We start from the raw sequence: 17,136 nt of genomic DNA on the forward strand, positions 1-17,136 counted from the left end.
CAGAGACCTGCGAGGGAGGGGGAAGCAGTCAAACTCTGGTTCGGACCAAGAAAGCAAACCAAGTGTGAAAGCACCCTCAAAAAAGCTGATTTAACACATTTAACTTTTTCAAGAGATTTTGACAGAATACAAGATTTTATATCCTGGGAAACTCTGAAGTGTGTTTGTAGTTATATTATATGCACAACAGTTACAGTATTTGCAGTCCTGTAGTCTAATTGAATGAGAAGCCTTTCAAGAGTCTTTTTTACTGTCTGTATTTTTCTTTAAAGATAATTCTGTCACATACTTCTACAGGTGCAGATGGTGAGCAGCATTAGAGTGGGGCGGAACGTGAATTATAGGATTCTGGATATCGACTGGTGTACGTCAGATAAAGTGGTGCTGGCATCAGATGATGGCTGCGTGAGAGTGCTGGAGATGGCCATGAAGTCTGCCAGTTACAGAATGGATGAGCAGGACCTGACAGGTGAGTGTTTTTTGCTGAAAAATGTCACAGGTTTAAGAACTGGTAAAGGTCCTAAAATCGATTTCATTTCTTTTTTGCTAAATGTATTTTATTTTGTTTTAACTTTGGGGAGAAGTATGATCCAAAGGACCTGGGCAGGTTCTTGACTGTTCTTGTGAGATTTAGCCATTTAATGAAATTTAGTTAATGGCGGTCCTGCAGATTTGCTTTATACAACATTAGGAAGACCAGAGCCTTCCTGTCGGAGCATTCCACACAACTCCTTGTTCAAGCTCTTGTTCTATCCAGACTGGACTATTGTAATGCTCTCTTGGTAGCCCTTCCAGCACGCACTGTCAAACCTCTGCAACTGATCCTGAATGCGGCAGCAGGAGTGGTCTCTAATGAGCCGAAGAGAGCGCATGTTACATACACAGTCGTACTCAAAATTATTCATACCCTTGGTAAATATGACCAAAGAAGGCTGTGAAAATAAATCTGCATTGTTAATACTTTTGATCTTTTATTTTAAAAATCTACAAAAATCCAACCTTTCATTGGACAATAATAATTTTAAATGGGGGGGGAAATCTCATTATGAGAGAAATGTTTTTCTCACTGCTCACAATTAATCATACTCTTTTATTCAATACTTTTTGCAACCTCCTTTTGCCAAGATAACAGCTCTGAGTCTTCACCTATAATGCCTGATGAGTTTGGAGAACACCTGAGAGAGATCAGAGACCATTCCTCCATACAGAATCTCTACAGATCCTTCAGATTCCAGCTCCATGTTGGTGCTTCTTCTCTTCAGTTCACTCCACTCATTTTCTTTAGGGTTCAGGTCAGGGGACTGGGATGGCCAGGGCAGAAGCTTCATTTTGTGTTCAACCCATTTTTGTGTTGGTTTTCATGTTTGTTTTGGATCATTGTCCTGATGGAAGATCCAATCACAGCCCATTATATGACTTCTAACAGGGACAGTCAGGTTTTGATTTTTTATCTGTTGGTATTTGATAGAATCCATGAAACCATGTATCTGAACAAGATGTCCAGGACCTCCAGCAGAAAAATAGGCCCACAACATTAAAGATCCAGCAGTATATTTCATTGTACACATGGGGTACTTTTTACCCCTGTGTGCACCAAACCAGTCTTAAGTGCTTGCTGCTAAAAAAAAGCTAATTTTTTGTTTCATCTGACCATAGAACCCATCCTGTTTGAAGTTGCAGTAGTGTCAGTTACTTTTCAAATGTTCAATGGTCAGATGAAACAAAACAAAAAATAGCTTTTTTTAGCAGCAAACACTTAAGATGGGTTTGGTGCACACAGGGGTAAAAAGTACCCCATGTGTACAATGAAATATACTGCTGGATCTTTAATGTTGTGGGCCTATTTTTCTGCTGGAGGTCCTGGTCATCTTGTTCAGACACATGGTATCATGGATTCTATCAAATACCAACAGATAAAAAATCAAAACCTGACTGTCCCTGTTAGAAGTCATATAATGGGCTGTGATTGGATCTTCCATCAGGACAATGATCCAAAACAAACATGAAAACCAACACAAAAATGTGTCACTGAGCACAAAACCAAGCTTCTGCCCTGGCCATCCCAGTCCCCTGACCTGAACCCTAAAGAAAATGAGTGGAGTGAACTGAAGAGAAGAAGCACCAACATGGAGCTGGAATCTGATGGATCAGGAGAGATTCTGTATGAAGGAATGGTCTCTGATCTCTCCTCAGGTGTTCTCCAAACTCATCAGGCATTATAGAAGAAGACTCAGAGCTGTTATCTTGGCAAAAGGAGGCTGCAAAAAGTATTGAATAAAAGAGTATGATTAATTGTGAGCAGTGTGTATTAGAGAAAAACATTTCTCTCATAATGAGATTCCCCCCCCCTGCCCATTTAAAATTATTATTCTCCAATGAAAGGTTGGATTTTTGTAGATTTTTTAAATAAAAGATCAAAAGTATTAACAATGCAGATTTATTTTCACAGCCTTCTTTGGTCATATTTACCAAGGGTATGAATAATTTTGAGCACTATATATATATATATATATATATATATATATATATATATACAGTATATATTCCATCTATTTATTTATTTTTTAATTAAAAAACAAACAAACAAAAACCTTGCTACGTGTACTGTGATAGACTCACTGGGACTAGTCACAGCACAAACATGTTGTTGCTCTATTGTTGGTTTAACTGCTTCTATGGTTCTCCTCATTTGTAAGTCTCTTTGGATAAAAATGTCTGCTAAATGATTAAATGTAATTTCATGTCTAAAAAAAGGCAAATTTTGTATTTTAGGGTTTGTCTACAACAGTTATTAGTGCTATCAGTTGTTTAAAAATATTAACCAATTAGTCACACATTTTTCTGTAATCGCAAATAATCTCACCTAACATTAAAATTTGTAATATATTTTCATATTGTAATAATTTCACATTGATTCTCCAAATTAATGTAGAAACAACATAAATACGATACATTTTAAATAATAGTTTACTGTAATCTTTTATTAAGTACTATGAATGGTGGCCAGTATCACTGATACCAGTACTGATATTGATGTCTATAGTAAATGGATTTATTTTTCTTAATTTCTGGGGATGAAATTAGTAATTATAGCCATTCAACATTTAAAGTTTAATTGAAAGACATCATTTTTAACATTTTATGGACCTTAAAAAATAACAAATTTTAATTTAAGTGAACTTAAATCAGTCTTCACAAAAATCCATTCAAATAAATGTCACATTTAGTTATTGTTTTCATTGTTTTTTACTCATGTAACCTTGTATTGTAAGAAATAAGGTTGTTATAACTGTAACATATTACACCACAGCAAAAACTACTAGCCTAACTAATAAAAGGTTCTATTTAATCTAATTATAAATGTAAATGGTGATGGGTAATTTGCATGCATATTCTTAAACCGATTATGCTTAATAAGCAGCTGACAACTTGTGCGTCATGTAAACACATTAAACCATTTTCCTTTATCAACGTAAGGCCATAAACGGCTTAAGAATGAACTGATCGACAAAGCTGGATTATTACCCCGAATTTGTCCGGCATGTAAACTCCTTAACCTGCATTCTGTCAGCTTACTGAAGTACGCATGTGTGATATGTGACAGGAAAGCATCCTTATACAGGAAATTTAAGTGCATCCAGTCACAGCAAGTGTTTCGAGGTAGGGGAGGAAAAATATATTGCAAACTCTAACTTTTTCTTGACCTGGTTTAGGATAGCTGATAAATGTGTTGGGGGGCCACTCATCCTCTCAGTCTGTACACTATACATATGAAATTTAGAAATTTAAGTGGGTCATGCCATCAGACAGACTTGTTGGCGTAGAATAGACTTGTATGTTTAATGTATACATGCCTTTGTCGTCTCTGTTCCAGATCCAGTATGGTGTCCCTATCTTCTGCTGCCACGTGCTGCTCTCACACTGAAGGCCTTTCTGCTGCTGCAGCCGTGGTCTGATACATTCACCATGGACATCACTCACATGTGCGTGACGGCTTCATTATTCTGTCACATCCGTTTGCATTCAGAAGTCATTCACAGCACATTTTCCTCTAGTCTGTTGTGATAACTGTCTTCACTGATACCGTTGACAAAATCTGACCTTCAGGCTCAAAGTTTTTACTCCTTAGGAGAAAGAAATACAAAGCCTAGTTACAAAACAAAAAAAAATCTGCATCCATGAAAGAAAACATTTTATGTAGGATGCACTAAACCAATGTCTTTTTGGTACTTGCTGATTTCATCAATTTTCCAGTACAGTACAGTGGGGCTGATAATTTGAAGGTAGCCTGTTTATTTACATGAAGTGTCAACCCCATTAATAACATCAAATACAAGACACAATAACTGATCATTATAAAACCAAAATATATTATTTACCCTTTCTCTTCCAACCAGGAATCAAATCATTGACATAATTAGTTTAGTAAACAGTAAAAATGGCCTTGTAATTGAGTGCACAGCTGTGACAGGAATGAGCAAACACTCTCTCCCATGTGTGCAACCATACACATAAACATGACCTCTCGCGTATTCGCTGTTCCCATTAAAAACTTAATGTGCTTCCAAGTTGAAGGCTTTTGAGATTTGGAACTTTTTAATTTCTGCTCTTCAGACCTTTCTTTCCTACACAGTTTTTATAGAGACAAGAACATCTCAATGAAATGCTGAGCAATGTGAAAATAAACAAGTTATTATCAGTGAAGCTTCATTGTTATGTAGATTAAAAACACCTTGCTTGTACGTTTACGGATGTGCATTTACTATGTATAATCCTTTCTGCGTTACATGCTCCCTGCAGTTGCAAAAATGGCATATTGATTCGTATGCATCAGTTCGATCCCCTTGGGTGCTTTCCAGTTTTAATTATTTACTTATCATTAATTCATATCCATTAAATGGAATTTCCTACAGGGTTCTTGTTACTGTGGAAAATCTGGAAATATCAGGAATTTAAAATATTAAAAATATTGCTCATTTTGAGTGCCTGTGTACAGTAAATCCTCCCCACAAGCCAATCATTTCAGCAACGGGTCGTGCTTTATCGCATTCTGCCTGGAAAGTTCTTATTTTGCACTTGACAAATGTGTAATTCTCTCAAAACACCGTGACATAAGCGATTGAAAATGATTATATTCTTGTTTTGAAGAACAAGAAACTGTTTTTCTTTTGCGATTTCATAATTCATGCTTCAGAGAGTTCAATAGAAAGGCCTATTCACAAAGATCACAGACATGCATATCAATGTTTTAAATTGAAATGTGCATCTCTGTGAATCCCTTCAAACAGATGGTATTGTTTGATCTTTTTTCATTATTATTGTGGCATTTAGATACAATTCTGTGAATAGATTTGCAGATTCCCAGAGTGAATTCTTGAATTGTGATTCCCAGATCTGGAAAAATCATGGAAATTATATAAAAATCTTTGCCCTTTCTTTTTCACCTATATATTGCTTTTTTTATTATATTTACACATATTTACACACTAATAAGTACAATTGTTTAAATCTATAAATTGAATCAGTTGGTACCTGACATACAAATAAAAATTTCCCTCACAAGTCTTCATTAAACGATGTAATCATGAACGCCTGAAAAGTCATGGAAATCCATTGATCAATCAAAATGTCTTGTAACCCTTGTTTTGACTGTTTATTTTTGTATAGTTCGTCTATTTTAATCTATTCTTAGCAGACTTGGTGTGAACAGGCCTTTTTACAAGAACAGCAACTTGATTCCAGACAAAAGATAAACTCTTCTGCTGACTTGAATTGTGTGCTTCATCCTTAGAGACTACATAGAGAAAGATGAAATCAAGGGACTGATCCAGGAACAGCTCAACTCTCTTTCTAAGTATGTTCACTGCCAGAAAAGAGCACAACACTGTTTCTATAATAATTCTGTAATTTAAGTATGGCAATTCAAAGCCATTTCTGAGAAGTACCTATAAATAAAAGCAGGGACAAAATTATCCTCAAATGGCTTACGCTGTTTTATTTGAAGAGCTTTTTAAAAGCGTATGATGCCCTCTCTCACGTGTTTTCATTCTGCGTAATGTCTGACTAGTTTGTTTTTTCCCCACTCAGTGACATCAAAAGCGTTCTCCAGGATCCAAATCTGAATTTGCTACAACGCTGCCTCCTTGTGTCTCGGTAAGTGTCAGTTCAGCAGAGCTGTGCACTAATTTAACTGAGAATCCATTCCAGTTCAGGTTTAAATTAGATAGAACCCTACTGTACTTGTAAAGATTTTCTAATTATACATATTTAGTGGCCCAACACCTTCACCTTTTTGTTGTTGTTGTTGTTTTGCCTTGGAGTTCCTCTCATTATTATTAATATTTTATCAGGCTGTTTGGTGATGAATCAGACCTTCAGTTCTGGACGGTAGCTGCTCATTACATCCAGTCCTTTTCCCAGAGCTCCCAGCCCAGCGGATCTGCCCCAGAAGGCCAAACAGCAGCTGAGGGTCCCCAGAGCACCCCTGGCAGCCACCTGGACATCTGCCATGACACCCTGTGTGAAAGCTCCTTCTTCCAGGTATTAGCTGCTGACACACGCATGGAAGAGGATATTACAGCCTCAGAACCAAGAATGCTTTGAGTACTTGTAGCAATAATTAAAAAATTCATACATAGTGATTGTGAACAAGCATCGATTTTTCTCAGAATTTGGGCTTTTTTAAGCGATTTTCATTAACTGTAGCCGAGTGGATAATCGGTGGTGGTGTGAGACGTCATTTATCTCAACAAGGCTATAGAGACGCTTTGGACATGTACCGAGCAACCACCCAAAACACCCTACCATTGTGGCAGCATGAGAAAGAACCACTCAAATCTACTTAAGAGAATGTGCTGTTGTACTTCTATTCTACAGTTTACTGAATGGCATCAGTGGGGCATTAGTAATTAGACTGGGATTAGAAGTATACTAGTGAATTTATGACACAATTATTTTTGAGAGGTCTTCAGAGAGAGAGAGACTCTGAATATTAGCACATCAATATTCAGCAGGACTTCAGGGGTTTAATTAGAATAGTCAGTTATTCTTCCTAAATGGAGAGAGACTGTCATGTTATTTGAATCATTGGATTTGTGCATTTTACACTAAAATTAAAAACACTCCATTATACAGAACTCACTTGCTTTATTGTGAGAAAGTGCGGAATTCGCTGCACCATTATTGGCAGTAAACTAAAAAAGTTTTTGTCGCTTGTGTGTGCAAAACTTAATGCCACAGTATACATTGCTTAAGCAACAAAGTTGTTGTGTGTGATTGCCAGGGCGTTGTTATGTGGTTAATAAGGTGTTCCATGTGTTTATTGGTGCACTGAGTCTTCTGTGTGGTTCCTACGGTGTTGCTATACTGTTCTGGATGGTTACTTACTGCTTCAGGTCACATCTGTCTTGTATTCTATTCAACGTTGTCACAACGTCTAGTCAACGTTGTTCATTAACTCTCATTAATAATCATTGACTTCTGATCACTTTGTGGCTGCAAAGCATTTTTGTACCCCCGCCCATGAACAGTCGGATCGACAGAGAGTTATTAACAAAACAGCTATTGTAAGGGTAGGTTTATCACTGAAATATACCAAACAAACATTGTATCAGACTATGTCTACTCTTTAACTCCCTGAGGTCTGAAAACGCACCAGCGCGTTTTGCAGGATTTTTTTCACATTGCAGCAAAACAGACTTAAAATACTCCGTCATTTCTTGTCATAGAGACATAAGTAATATATCAATTGAAACTATAGAATGTCTTCTTTTATTTGTGAACACTCAGAGTAAAAACACAATGTTGTGCTTTTTGTAAAATAAAGAAAACTAACATGATGCGTGATCTCTCCTCTCCCTCTGAACGAAGTCCAATCTGATAGTTCTCAGAAAATGAACTGTAACTTATGAATACTAATGACAAAAAAAATGACACTTACGTCTAAAGAAACGTTGAAATGTCAGGTTTTAAATCGTGCAAGTCAAATCGAAAACAAACATTCTGTGTTTATGTAATCTGTATGAAAAGAGAGCCATGTCAGAAGTCTGTGATTCAGCTTATTATCCACTAATGCGGCCACGCCCACGGAGCCAGCGCTATTCAGACGCAAATTCAGAGGCAATACATGCATTCATCGTCTCAATCGTATATTTATTGTCTTGAAAAGTGTTTATTTGGATGTTAAAGCAATGGTTAGCGATCTCTAGAAGACATGCCGTTAGTTCCTAGTTCCTTTTCTTCTTTATATGAATTTGTGGCCTAAAGGTGTACAGAGAGCGCCCTCCGGCTGCAAGTATGAATTAAAAACACCATTCCTGAAATGTCCTCTTCTTCTTTAGAATAATTTGTGGACTAAAGGTGTACAGAGAGCACCCTCCGGCTGCAAGTATGAATTGAAAACACAGTATCCAGCACTCATAGTGATGACAATAAATATTACTTCTCAGTGTAGAAAATTGACATAAATATATAAGAATCCATCAATATTTCTCCAAATGTGCATGCTTTTAAGCTAAAAGCCTATATGAAATGCCATAGAGGTAACATAATTGTTCAGACACTTTGCATCACAGAAATACATTATATTTTAAAGAATATAATAGAATACCATTATTTTAAATTGTAATAATATTTCACAGTATTGCTGTTTATGATGAGCTGAGACATTATTACAGAGGGTTTTTTTCACAGCCTACCTGACTGAAAGGCCTCATTAATATGCAAGTCATTTCAGGTCATTATTATGTGATTCTTTTGTCTTCTCAGGTGTAAATGGCCCATTATTCATGCAGATTCACGCCTCCACGCATACTGTGTTTCTTGACAAAAAGTGTCTTACAAAAACTAAATCAATATATTGTTTTATATGAAGGAGTAGGCAGCATAATTTTTACATAATTCTGAAGCAAAAACTCTAGTCTACAACCTCCAATACCCAAAAGTCTTGTGAACATAGATTTAATAAATATTTTTTGGCCTTATTTCAGTGACTTAAGTTTTTTGTTTTTTCAATAACCACGCATAAACATTATTCCTTCAAAAATACAAACATGTACATTAGGGGTGTGACGAGACAGGTATCTCACGAGACGAGACGAGACTCGAGATTGAGTTCACGAGACGAGACGAGACAAGATTTTTACACACTATTTTTAAGAAATCCTCAATGGTGAAATACATGACTAGAAATATTCTGCAGGTGTCTTTAAAATGTTTTAACTAATCATCTTGTAATGAATGTCATTTCAGTTATACTTTCTGAGTATGAATTATCATATGCGGTAAAAGACAACAACACTCAAGTACTGTAAAAGGTTTTGCCACTAACTCAACTGACTGGCTTCTCTTCTGTATGATTTCAGTCTCTTCAGACCTGAGAACTGTACATGATTTATGAGCTTCTACAACTTTTGACCTCCTAACTGAACTCCTTTCCTCAAACTGATCATAAAAACAGTATAAATAAAAATGGTAACACTTTACAATAAGGTCTCATTTATTAACATTAATTAACCAACATCAACTAACAATGAGCAATATATTTGCTACAGTATTTATTAATCTTTGTTTATGTTAGTTAATAGTCATTCATTGTTAGTTCATGATAGTTCACAGTGCATTAACTTATGTTAACAAATGAAACCTTATTGTTTGTGCTTAATAAGATTAAGAGAAAACTGTAAATATGGAGCGGTGGCAACCGTTATCCAACTGAATTAAATGGTTATTATTTCAATCCAAAGCAAAACGACAGTGGAGGCATAATGTAAACGAAGCGTGGCATATTCTCTCCTAATCATCCTAACACTCTGTCATGGCAACAACATCACGAGACTACTTTTCGCCTCGACGAGAAATCTCGTCACATATTAGTCTCGCGAGATCTCGTGCCACGAGATCTCGTCACACCCCTAATGTACATACATGTTCCTCACATATTATTGTAGCCTAGTTTGTGCTGAATACAGTGTAATGACACTTTTGTCATTTATATGTTTATGAACAACTGAAAAAAGTACAAATGTCAGGGCATGTCAAAACTTCTCCAAGCCCCAAATCAGCCTCAGACTTCAGAGGGTTAAACAGCATTATGGTAAAAATGGAGCACTAAATGGCAACAGCTTTCTTAAATGTACACTACAGTGTTTTGCTTCAGGGGGTTGGGCAGAACTGACATAACGGCTGTTACTTTCAATTTTTCCCCTCTATTTTCCCCAGTGTGTTTTTGGTCGTCCAGTTTAAAATGTTTACTACAAACACAGAGGTTTGTAACTCACTCCCATTTACTCTTTGAATTCTTGCACCCAGGAGCAATACAGGTCCACAACGTTATGACAAAAAGTTTGCTAAGAAGTATTTCCTACTAAAGCAAGGTGGTATTTGACTCTGGTAAGCGTATCCATGGTGGGTAGACTGGTGGGAGTGGCCTTGGACGGCAACATGCCCAGTGCATTTAGGGCATGGACCTGTTTGTCAAAAGGGAAGATTTTTTCTCTGTTTTCCCTAGTTAGGTAGAGCCGATTTCTAGAGCCTTTTTACTATATAGGCAGCCAAGTTTGATTGAAAGCTCATTTTGCCAGCTGTGAATACCCCTTTTGTTGGAAAATGCATTGAATTTTGAAAGCAGCATGACAAGTTTTGTCTTGAGGTGTAAAGCTCTCAACTACAAAATTGAGAAATGGCCCTCCATATTATTACAGATCTGAATTGCACAGAAAGCAACAAGACGTATCTGCAGGGCTCGATTAGCAAAGTTTGTTTTTCCAGTGTGTGGTTGAGAAAGTGGTCTGTTTGATAATGTTATACTTCTCACAAGAATGTTTTTAAAGACACCATCTAAATTTAATTATTTTCTGATTTATTTGCTGAGACATTGCGAGATAAAGCTGGGAACGAGGCTTTTAAAGTTGCTTTGTAAAATAACACTGCATATTTTAGCAGTTTGTGTAACGGAAAAATGAGAAACAGCAGAATGAAGCTGTACGAGTCGGGTGTCATTTGAAGTGTTGATTGATAATTCAAATTAATCTCTGCCAGTTCTCTATAAAGAATAAAATATGACTTTCCACTGAGGGATCAATAAGGTACACCTATCTTTAGAAACATTCTCTTCAATGTGGAACAAGAGTTTCAAATCATCTCAGTCCTGATTTGGCTGCTTTTATCTCTTAATGTGGATCGGATCAGATCAAAACAGGATTTTGTTCATTCTTTTGAAATATAAGTTTAATATTCACCTTCTCCTCAAAAGATTCCGTTTGCAAGCAGCAAAAAGCCGCTTTTCACAGTTGACATAAGTGTTGTTCACTCTGCTGTATATAAAAGCACCAAATGCATAATAAATCACAATATACTGACCCGACTTCTGTTTTCTATCATGTGCTGTGCACGTTTGTGATGCAATAAATGCAAATGCAGCAGGGTTCAATAGAATCAAGTGATTGTGAATCAAGACCAATGGGGGGAGTGTTGGGCAGTAATGCTTTACTAGTATGATTACTGTAATGAATTACTAAGACATGTCACCCAGAACATTCATCTGCGGAGCACAAAATGACTTCTCTCATTTCTTCTTTCTCTCATTTAGAGGTTTCAGCTGGAGCGAGTTCGTCTGCAAGAAGTGAAAAGGTCCAGCTATGAACACACTAAAAAGTGTGCTGACCAGCTGCTGCTGCTGGGACAAGTGAGTAACTGCACACTTCTGATGGAGTTTACATACCACTGTAGGGTAAAGTAAAATTATTAATGTACTTATTATGAAATTATAAGTTGTATTGCAATTGTAATAGATAATAATATCTAATAGTAATACATTTATCATTATTATTATTATTATTATTATTATTATTATTATTAATATTCCTAAAAACACCAGTGTGAATTTAATGTGGACACATTGGTCACTGCTGCTGTTCATATTTCTAGTTCAGTTCATACTAGTTTCTCTTGTGCAGTAGTCATTATTAAGGACAAGAATATTAATTTGTCAAAATTCAATGATGTTTAAGAATTTTTTGGTAGTGTGGCTAGGTTTAATTCATAGATTGATAATTTATCTATTTACTGGTTTAATGTTACTTTTTAGAGATAAGAAAATAACTATTTCCTAGTCAAATAACAGTGATAGCTTATGATTTACCAGCAATATATCATCTGTCATTGTGTTGTAGCGAATGAACTCAAAGGGGAAATATTAATAATTATTCATAACTCATTATGATTATTAATTTTGATTAATTATGAATATGTAAATCCGTTAATCAGATTAACTGATTTAGCTACATTAAGATTGATATTACAGTCAATTAACCTGTTCGTTCAGTGGACACTCAGTGTTGATTGTTTATTAATTCTAAGAAATGTTCATTTTCAGGTTATGGAAATGCATCATTCTTATTGTACCGTACTACTCAGAGCATGTAGTCAGGATCTAAATCACTTAAGAGGCAATTTATTAGCAGACGGAGTCAGAACCAAACATGTCCTGTGCACAATTCTTTATTAACTAACTCACAAACACATAACTAAACTAACAAACACATAACATACACAAAGGTCACACACATACATAGGTAAGAATGAGTAATGAAGGAGTTGAACCGGAAGGGGAACCATTCATGGAGCTATAGGAAAAAGTCAAAGACAATCTGGAAAAGAATCATCAGTTTCCTCAGTAATTCCTCAGACCGGACCAATGAAGATGTTGTATTTCCAGGTGACAACACACCCCCTTGTAGGGGCTTTTATGACCGAGCGAGATTAATTAGCTGAGTTTCTGAAGAAACTATTAAAGATTCTTGTACTACTGATGTGTTGCACAGGTATGGACATACCGCATACACAAGCATTTAAATCTTCTCGATACGAACCCATAGACACTAAACATGACATAATTGAAGTTACCTTAAATGTATCATAAAACATGTGAATACAATGAGTGTAATATAGTACACGTTAATAATGGATACCATTTCCTGGGGATGTGCATGTTCATTTATAGAACAGTCTGTCTATACATTAACGCAAGAGATTCTGTGTTATGTGGGGATAATGCAGGAAAGGTGTACGTTTTCGTGTGTTTCTTCTCTGCTCTCAATGTGGCAACCACATTCTTTAAGGCCCCGGTATACTTCAAACGAAGTTCTTTTTCGTTCTTCGTTTAGGGGTAAAACGAAGTTCGAAATGCGTGACCAGCGATATACTGTAAACGAACATCTGACGCCGCCCACACTGCTGAGAGTGACGGTTAGATGAATATGTAAATATGTGCCGTGCACTTTCTTGTCAGTAACAAAATAAACACAACAAAAATGAGAAAACAGTAAGCATTTATTATAGAAAGCATAAGAAAAGCATCTGATCATAACAGCATGGGAATGTTAGCACTCCAGTCACGTCAAATCTTCATATAGCACTTTATTCAATAGATTGCTTAAAATCAAGCAGCTTTACAGTATCAAACATGAAAAACGGTGTTAGTGCCTCATTTCTTCACAAGCACAACTTCATTTTGTTCTATAAAGCATCTATCCAGTGTGTTCATGTTTTCACCAGCGGAGCTCTTACCTCAAAGAAGTCTACAGATCAAATGAGTCAAGGACGCGTCCCACACGAATGAAGGTGGAGCCTCAGCGCACACCTCCTATTACGTTGTCATCACTGTGACCAATGGTAGTACAAAGATGTTTTGCAGCTGGAGCGAACTTTTCCTGAAAGTACACTTTGGCAAGCCGTTTTGAACTTACAAAACGAACTTCGTTTTGGCCTGATTTTGTTCGAAATAACATCACATCAGTTCGTTTTTCGATTTTGTTTGAAGTATACCGGGGGTTTAGTGCAATAAAACTTGTAACTAAGAACTTCTCGGGGGATGGGGGACAGGCCCCAGAGTGCTTTAAACAATTATTGGTTAACTATGACAAATAATTGTGTCTGATTTGTCTCAGTCGTTACAGTGTTTTTAAAACTTATGTTTAGACGTGCAGTCTACCAAGAACATTTGAGCAAAAACACCAGGATGCACATGAGCGACTTATTGCACTTGAACTTTGTAAAATTGCTTGAAAGTTTAAACTGGCAAGGCAAAACTTATGAAAAGGATCAACTTTTGTGACGGCACAACACTGTACTCTCACGTGAGCATAACCGGTCGAGATAATAATACAAAATGTATACCTTTTGTCACTGTTTGTTAGTAATGCATTACAAGTGTTACTTTACTAGTTACTTGAAAAAAGTAATCTGATTACATGTCTCAAGCTGAAGGAAAAGCATATTTACGCCTGTACAGTAGAGGGAGCAGCTCAAACAAACCTTTCAAACCTTGGATTAGGATACAGGAGAAGGAAGTTCAACACTCTTATTTCTAAATCTCTTAGTATGGTTGAATTTGATCATTGAAGGTCAACAGCAAAGACATAGGTATACATAAAGTATATTTGTGTAATTTAATATAGTTAACTATTACAGGTTTGCATAAAATTCTGAGTTTGCATTTCACTGTTTTTATTCATTTTGAGGAATACTAAATATTTTCGTGCAAGTGAATGCATGTCCACATTTAGTCTAGAACTACAATAACCATCATGTTCACACAGCGCACACAACACCTCTGCACTTTATTTCTCTCAACATGAGGACAGGAGAGCGGTCAGTCAATAAAATTGAAAAAGTAATGTGTGACTTTACTAGTTGAAAAAAGTAATCTGATTACATAACTCAAGTTATTTGTAACATTACCCCCAACACTGGTAACCAATTACTTTTTTCAAGTAACGCATTTCTGTTAAATGTACTTTTTCAAATAAGTAACGCAAGTTACGTTGTTTTCCCATTTATTGATTGATTCAATTCAACCATTTCAATAAGCAAAAATGGCTCAAATAAGAGTGTTTAACTTACTTCTCCTGTATCCTATTATTCTGTAATCCATAAAGGCAGCATAGCTGAAAGGTTTGCTTGAGCTGCGCCCTCTACTGTACAAGTGTGAATTTGCATTCACTTATTCATTTCACTTTTGGTTAGAAAGGGCCTTCACATTTGCCAAAACGTTTTTTTTGTTATTAAAAATCAAAGAAATAAGCCCCACCCAGGTCAGAAAAAAAACATAAAAGTAATGTACAGTAATGCATTACTTTCCGTAAAACACAATTAGTTACTTTTTTAGGGAGTAACACAATATTGTAATGCATTACTTTTAAAAGTAACTTTCCCCAACACTGCCTGTTGTCAAAATTATATTGGTTTATTTTGTCAACTGGTATATCGCTCACCCTGTGTCCACTGTAATACTGGAGAACATCTTTCTCTCTCTATCAGTGCATCAAAATCACATACTGTCTGAGTAGGTACTAACCTTGAATTTACTTCGCAACTGTTAAAAAAGTATCTGCTATATAGTATGAATATGGGTAGTATGAATGAAATTCGGACATACTACATCTGCCGTGTTGTTACTGTCACATGACCTACCACCAACAGTTGGGTCTCTTCACTGCTATTCATAAATCCTCTCCCGTGGCCTCATGGGATAGTAAAGTGTCACACTTCTGAGTCTTAGTGGAAGTCATCCCGTCAACTGTTTTCAAATACTGTGTATTTGGACATACTAATCTTTTGGCGTAATGTTTTTCACATACTATATAGTAGTGAATTATTCGATTTCAGACGGAGTGTATATTTCTCTGCAGTGCATGTGCGATTATCACTATACCCTTCTCACGATAGCTGAAGGAACATATACAGGAGGGGCAGAGCGAGAGGAGATCATTAACTAATTAATCGATTGCAGATGGTGGTGTTCTCTTAAAAATTAAAAATGGGTCACCAAATATACAGTACTTTGGTGGCCGTTAATATGCCTGGGCTGCTTTAATGGGCATTGGTTCAGTAGTTGTTTTTCCCATGAACAGCACGCAAACTGGCACGCCTCACACATGGCCCTGTTCTGCAGTCTCCTGCTGTCTGAAGGACCTGTAGGGGGGAAATCCATCATTCATAGCTGTCCTTTCAAGAATGCTTTAGAGAGTCATAAACAAGGGAATCTGGAGAAGAACTAATATGAAAGAGTATTTACTTGAAAGAAATGATAGATTACTAGTGATCTCAAAAATGATGGTGAACACAGCATGATTGATTAAAGCCTCTGAAAGCTGTTAATTAGAGTCTTATTACTTTTATCAAATATGGCCAACCGAAATATGACATCAGTGTTCTATTAATTAAAATTTAAAACACATCAGTTCACAAATAATATTCAGAATAAACATTGCATTCTCTTTGTTCATCAGACGGACCGTGCGGTGCAGTTGCTCTTGGAGACCAGTGCAGATAACTCCAGCTACTACTGCGACTCTCTGAAAGCCTGTCTGGTGACCACCATCACCTCATCCGGCCCGTCTCAGAGCACCATTAAACTGGTGGCCACAAACATGATCGCCAATGGCAAGCTGGCAGGTGGGGCATTATTTGTCCAAGCTATGCTTTTCCATACAATGAAAACAGACATTGATCAATTGCTGTAAACTCAAGAACAAGAAAGTATCATAAAAGTAGTTCATATATCCCTATATTTTATAGGATACAAGCCTATATTGTATTCTGGGATTGCCTTATCAATAATAGATATTATACATGCAGTGCTGCCTGAATTTAGTCAGAACATGCTATCTTAGAAGGCTGCCTGGGTGAATGTCATGAAAACATGTCCAGCCTTATTTCAAACCAAAAAAAAAAGAAAAGAAAAGATAAATACTTGTTTTTATTCATAAAGAAAGAGAATAAATGATATTGCATATTCTGCATTAAAAAATAGAGACTAACAAGACATGACAAGAACACATCAGCCCTATTCCACACAAATGCTTCTGACTGTGTTTCATTTCCTCCCTTTATTGACTCTCAGAGGGTGTGCAGTTGCTCTGCCTGATTGACAAAGCGGCGGATGCTTGTCGTTATCTGCAGACATATGGAGAGTGGAACCGTGCTGCCTGGCTGGCGAAGGTACCTCGAGCAAACACAATCTAGAGCCGGCTGATATATCAAATGTTCATGATATATTCACAGTGCATGTAGCTGTGTATAAATATAAGAGAAAGGATTTGAGAAAGAACTACCCGGTAAACGTAAAGCAGACGA

At 36.5% G+C, this 17,136-nt stretch overlaps 1 protein-coding gene across 2 annotated transcripts in view; it reads left to right on the forward strand.

Moving 5' to 3' along the window:
- The window catches only part of wdr11 (WD repeat domain 11), a 101,490-nt gene that overhangs the window by 79,573 nt on the left and 4,781 nt on the right, over positions 1-17,136 (forward strand). For both annotated transcript variants that reach the window (XM_048205850.1, XM_048205851.1), the window contains exons 19-26: positions 298-469; positions 3,875-3,983; positions 5,792-5,854; positions 6,088-6,153; positions 6,351-6,540; positions 11,588-11,683; positions 16,290-16,455; positions 16,904-17,001. In XM_048205850.1, coding sequence (XP_048061807.1) covers positions 298-469; positions 3,875-3,983; positions 5,792-5,854; positions 6,088-6,153; positions 6,351-6,540; positions 11,588-11,683; positions 16,290-16,455; positions 16,904-17,001 — 960 coding nt within the window. The remainder of the gene's footprint in view (positions 1-297; positions 470-3,874; positions 3,984-5,791; positions 5,855-6,087; positions 6,154-6,350; positions 6,541-11,587; positions 11,684-16,289; positions 16,456-16,903; positions 17,002-17,136) is intronic.

Source organism: Megalobrama amblycephala, linkage group LG10, assembly GCF_018812025.1.
Source record: "Megalobrama amblycephala isolate DHTTF-2021 linkage group LG10, ASM1881202v1, whole genome shotgun sequence".
Taxonomy (NCBI): domain Eukaryota; kingdom Metazoa; phylum Chordata; class Actinopteri; order Cypriniformes; family Xenocyprididae; genus Megalobrama; species Megalobrama amblycephala.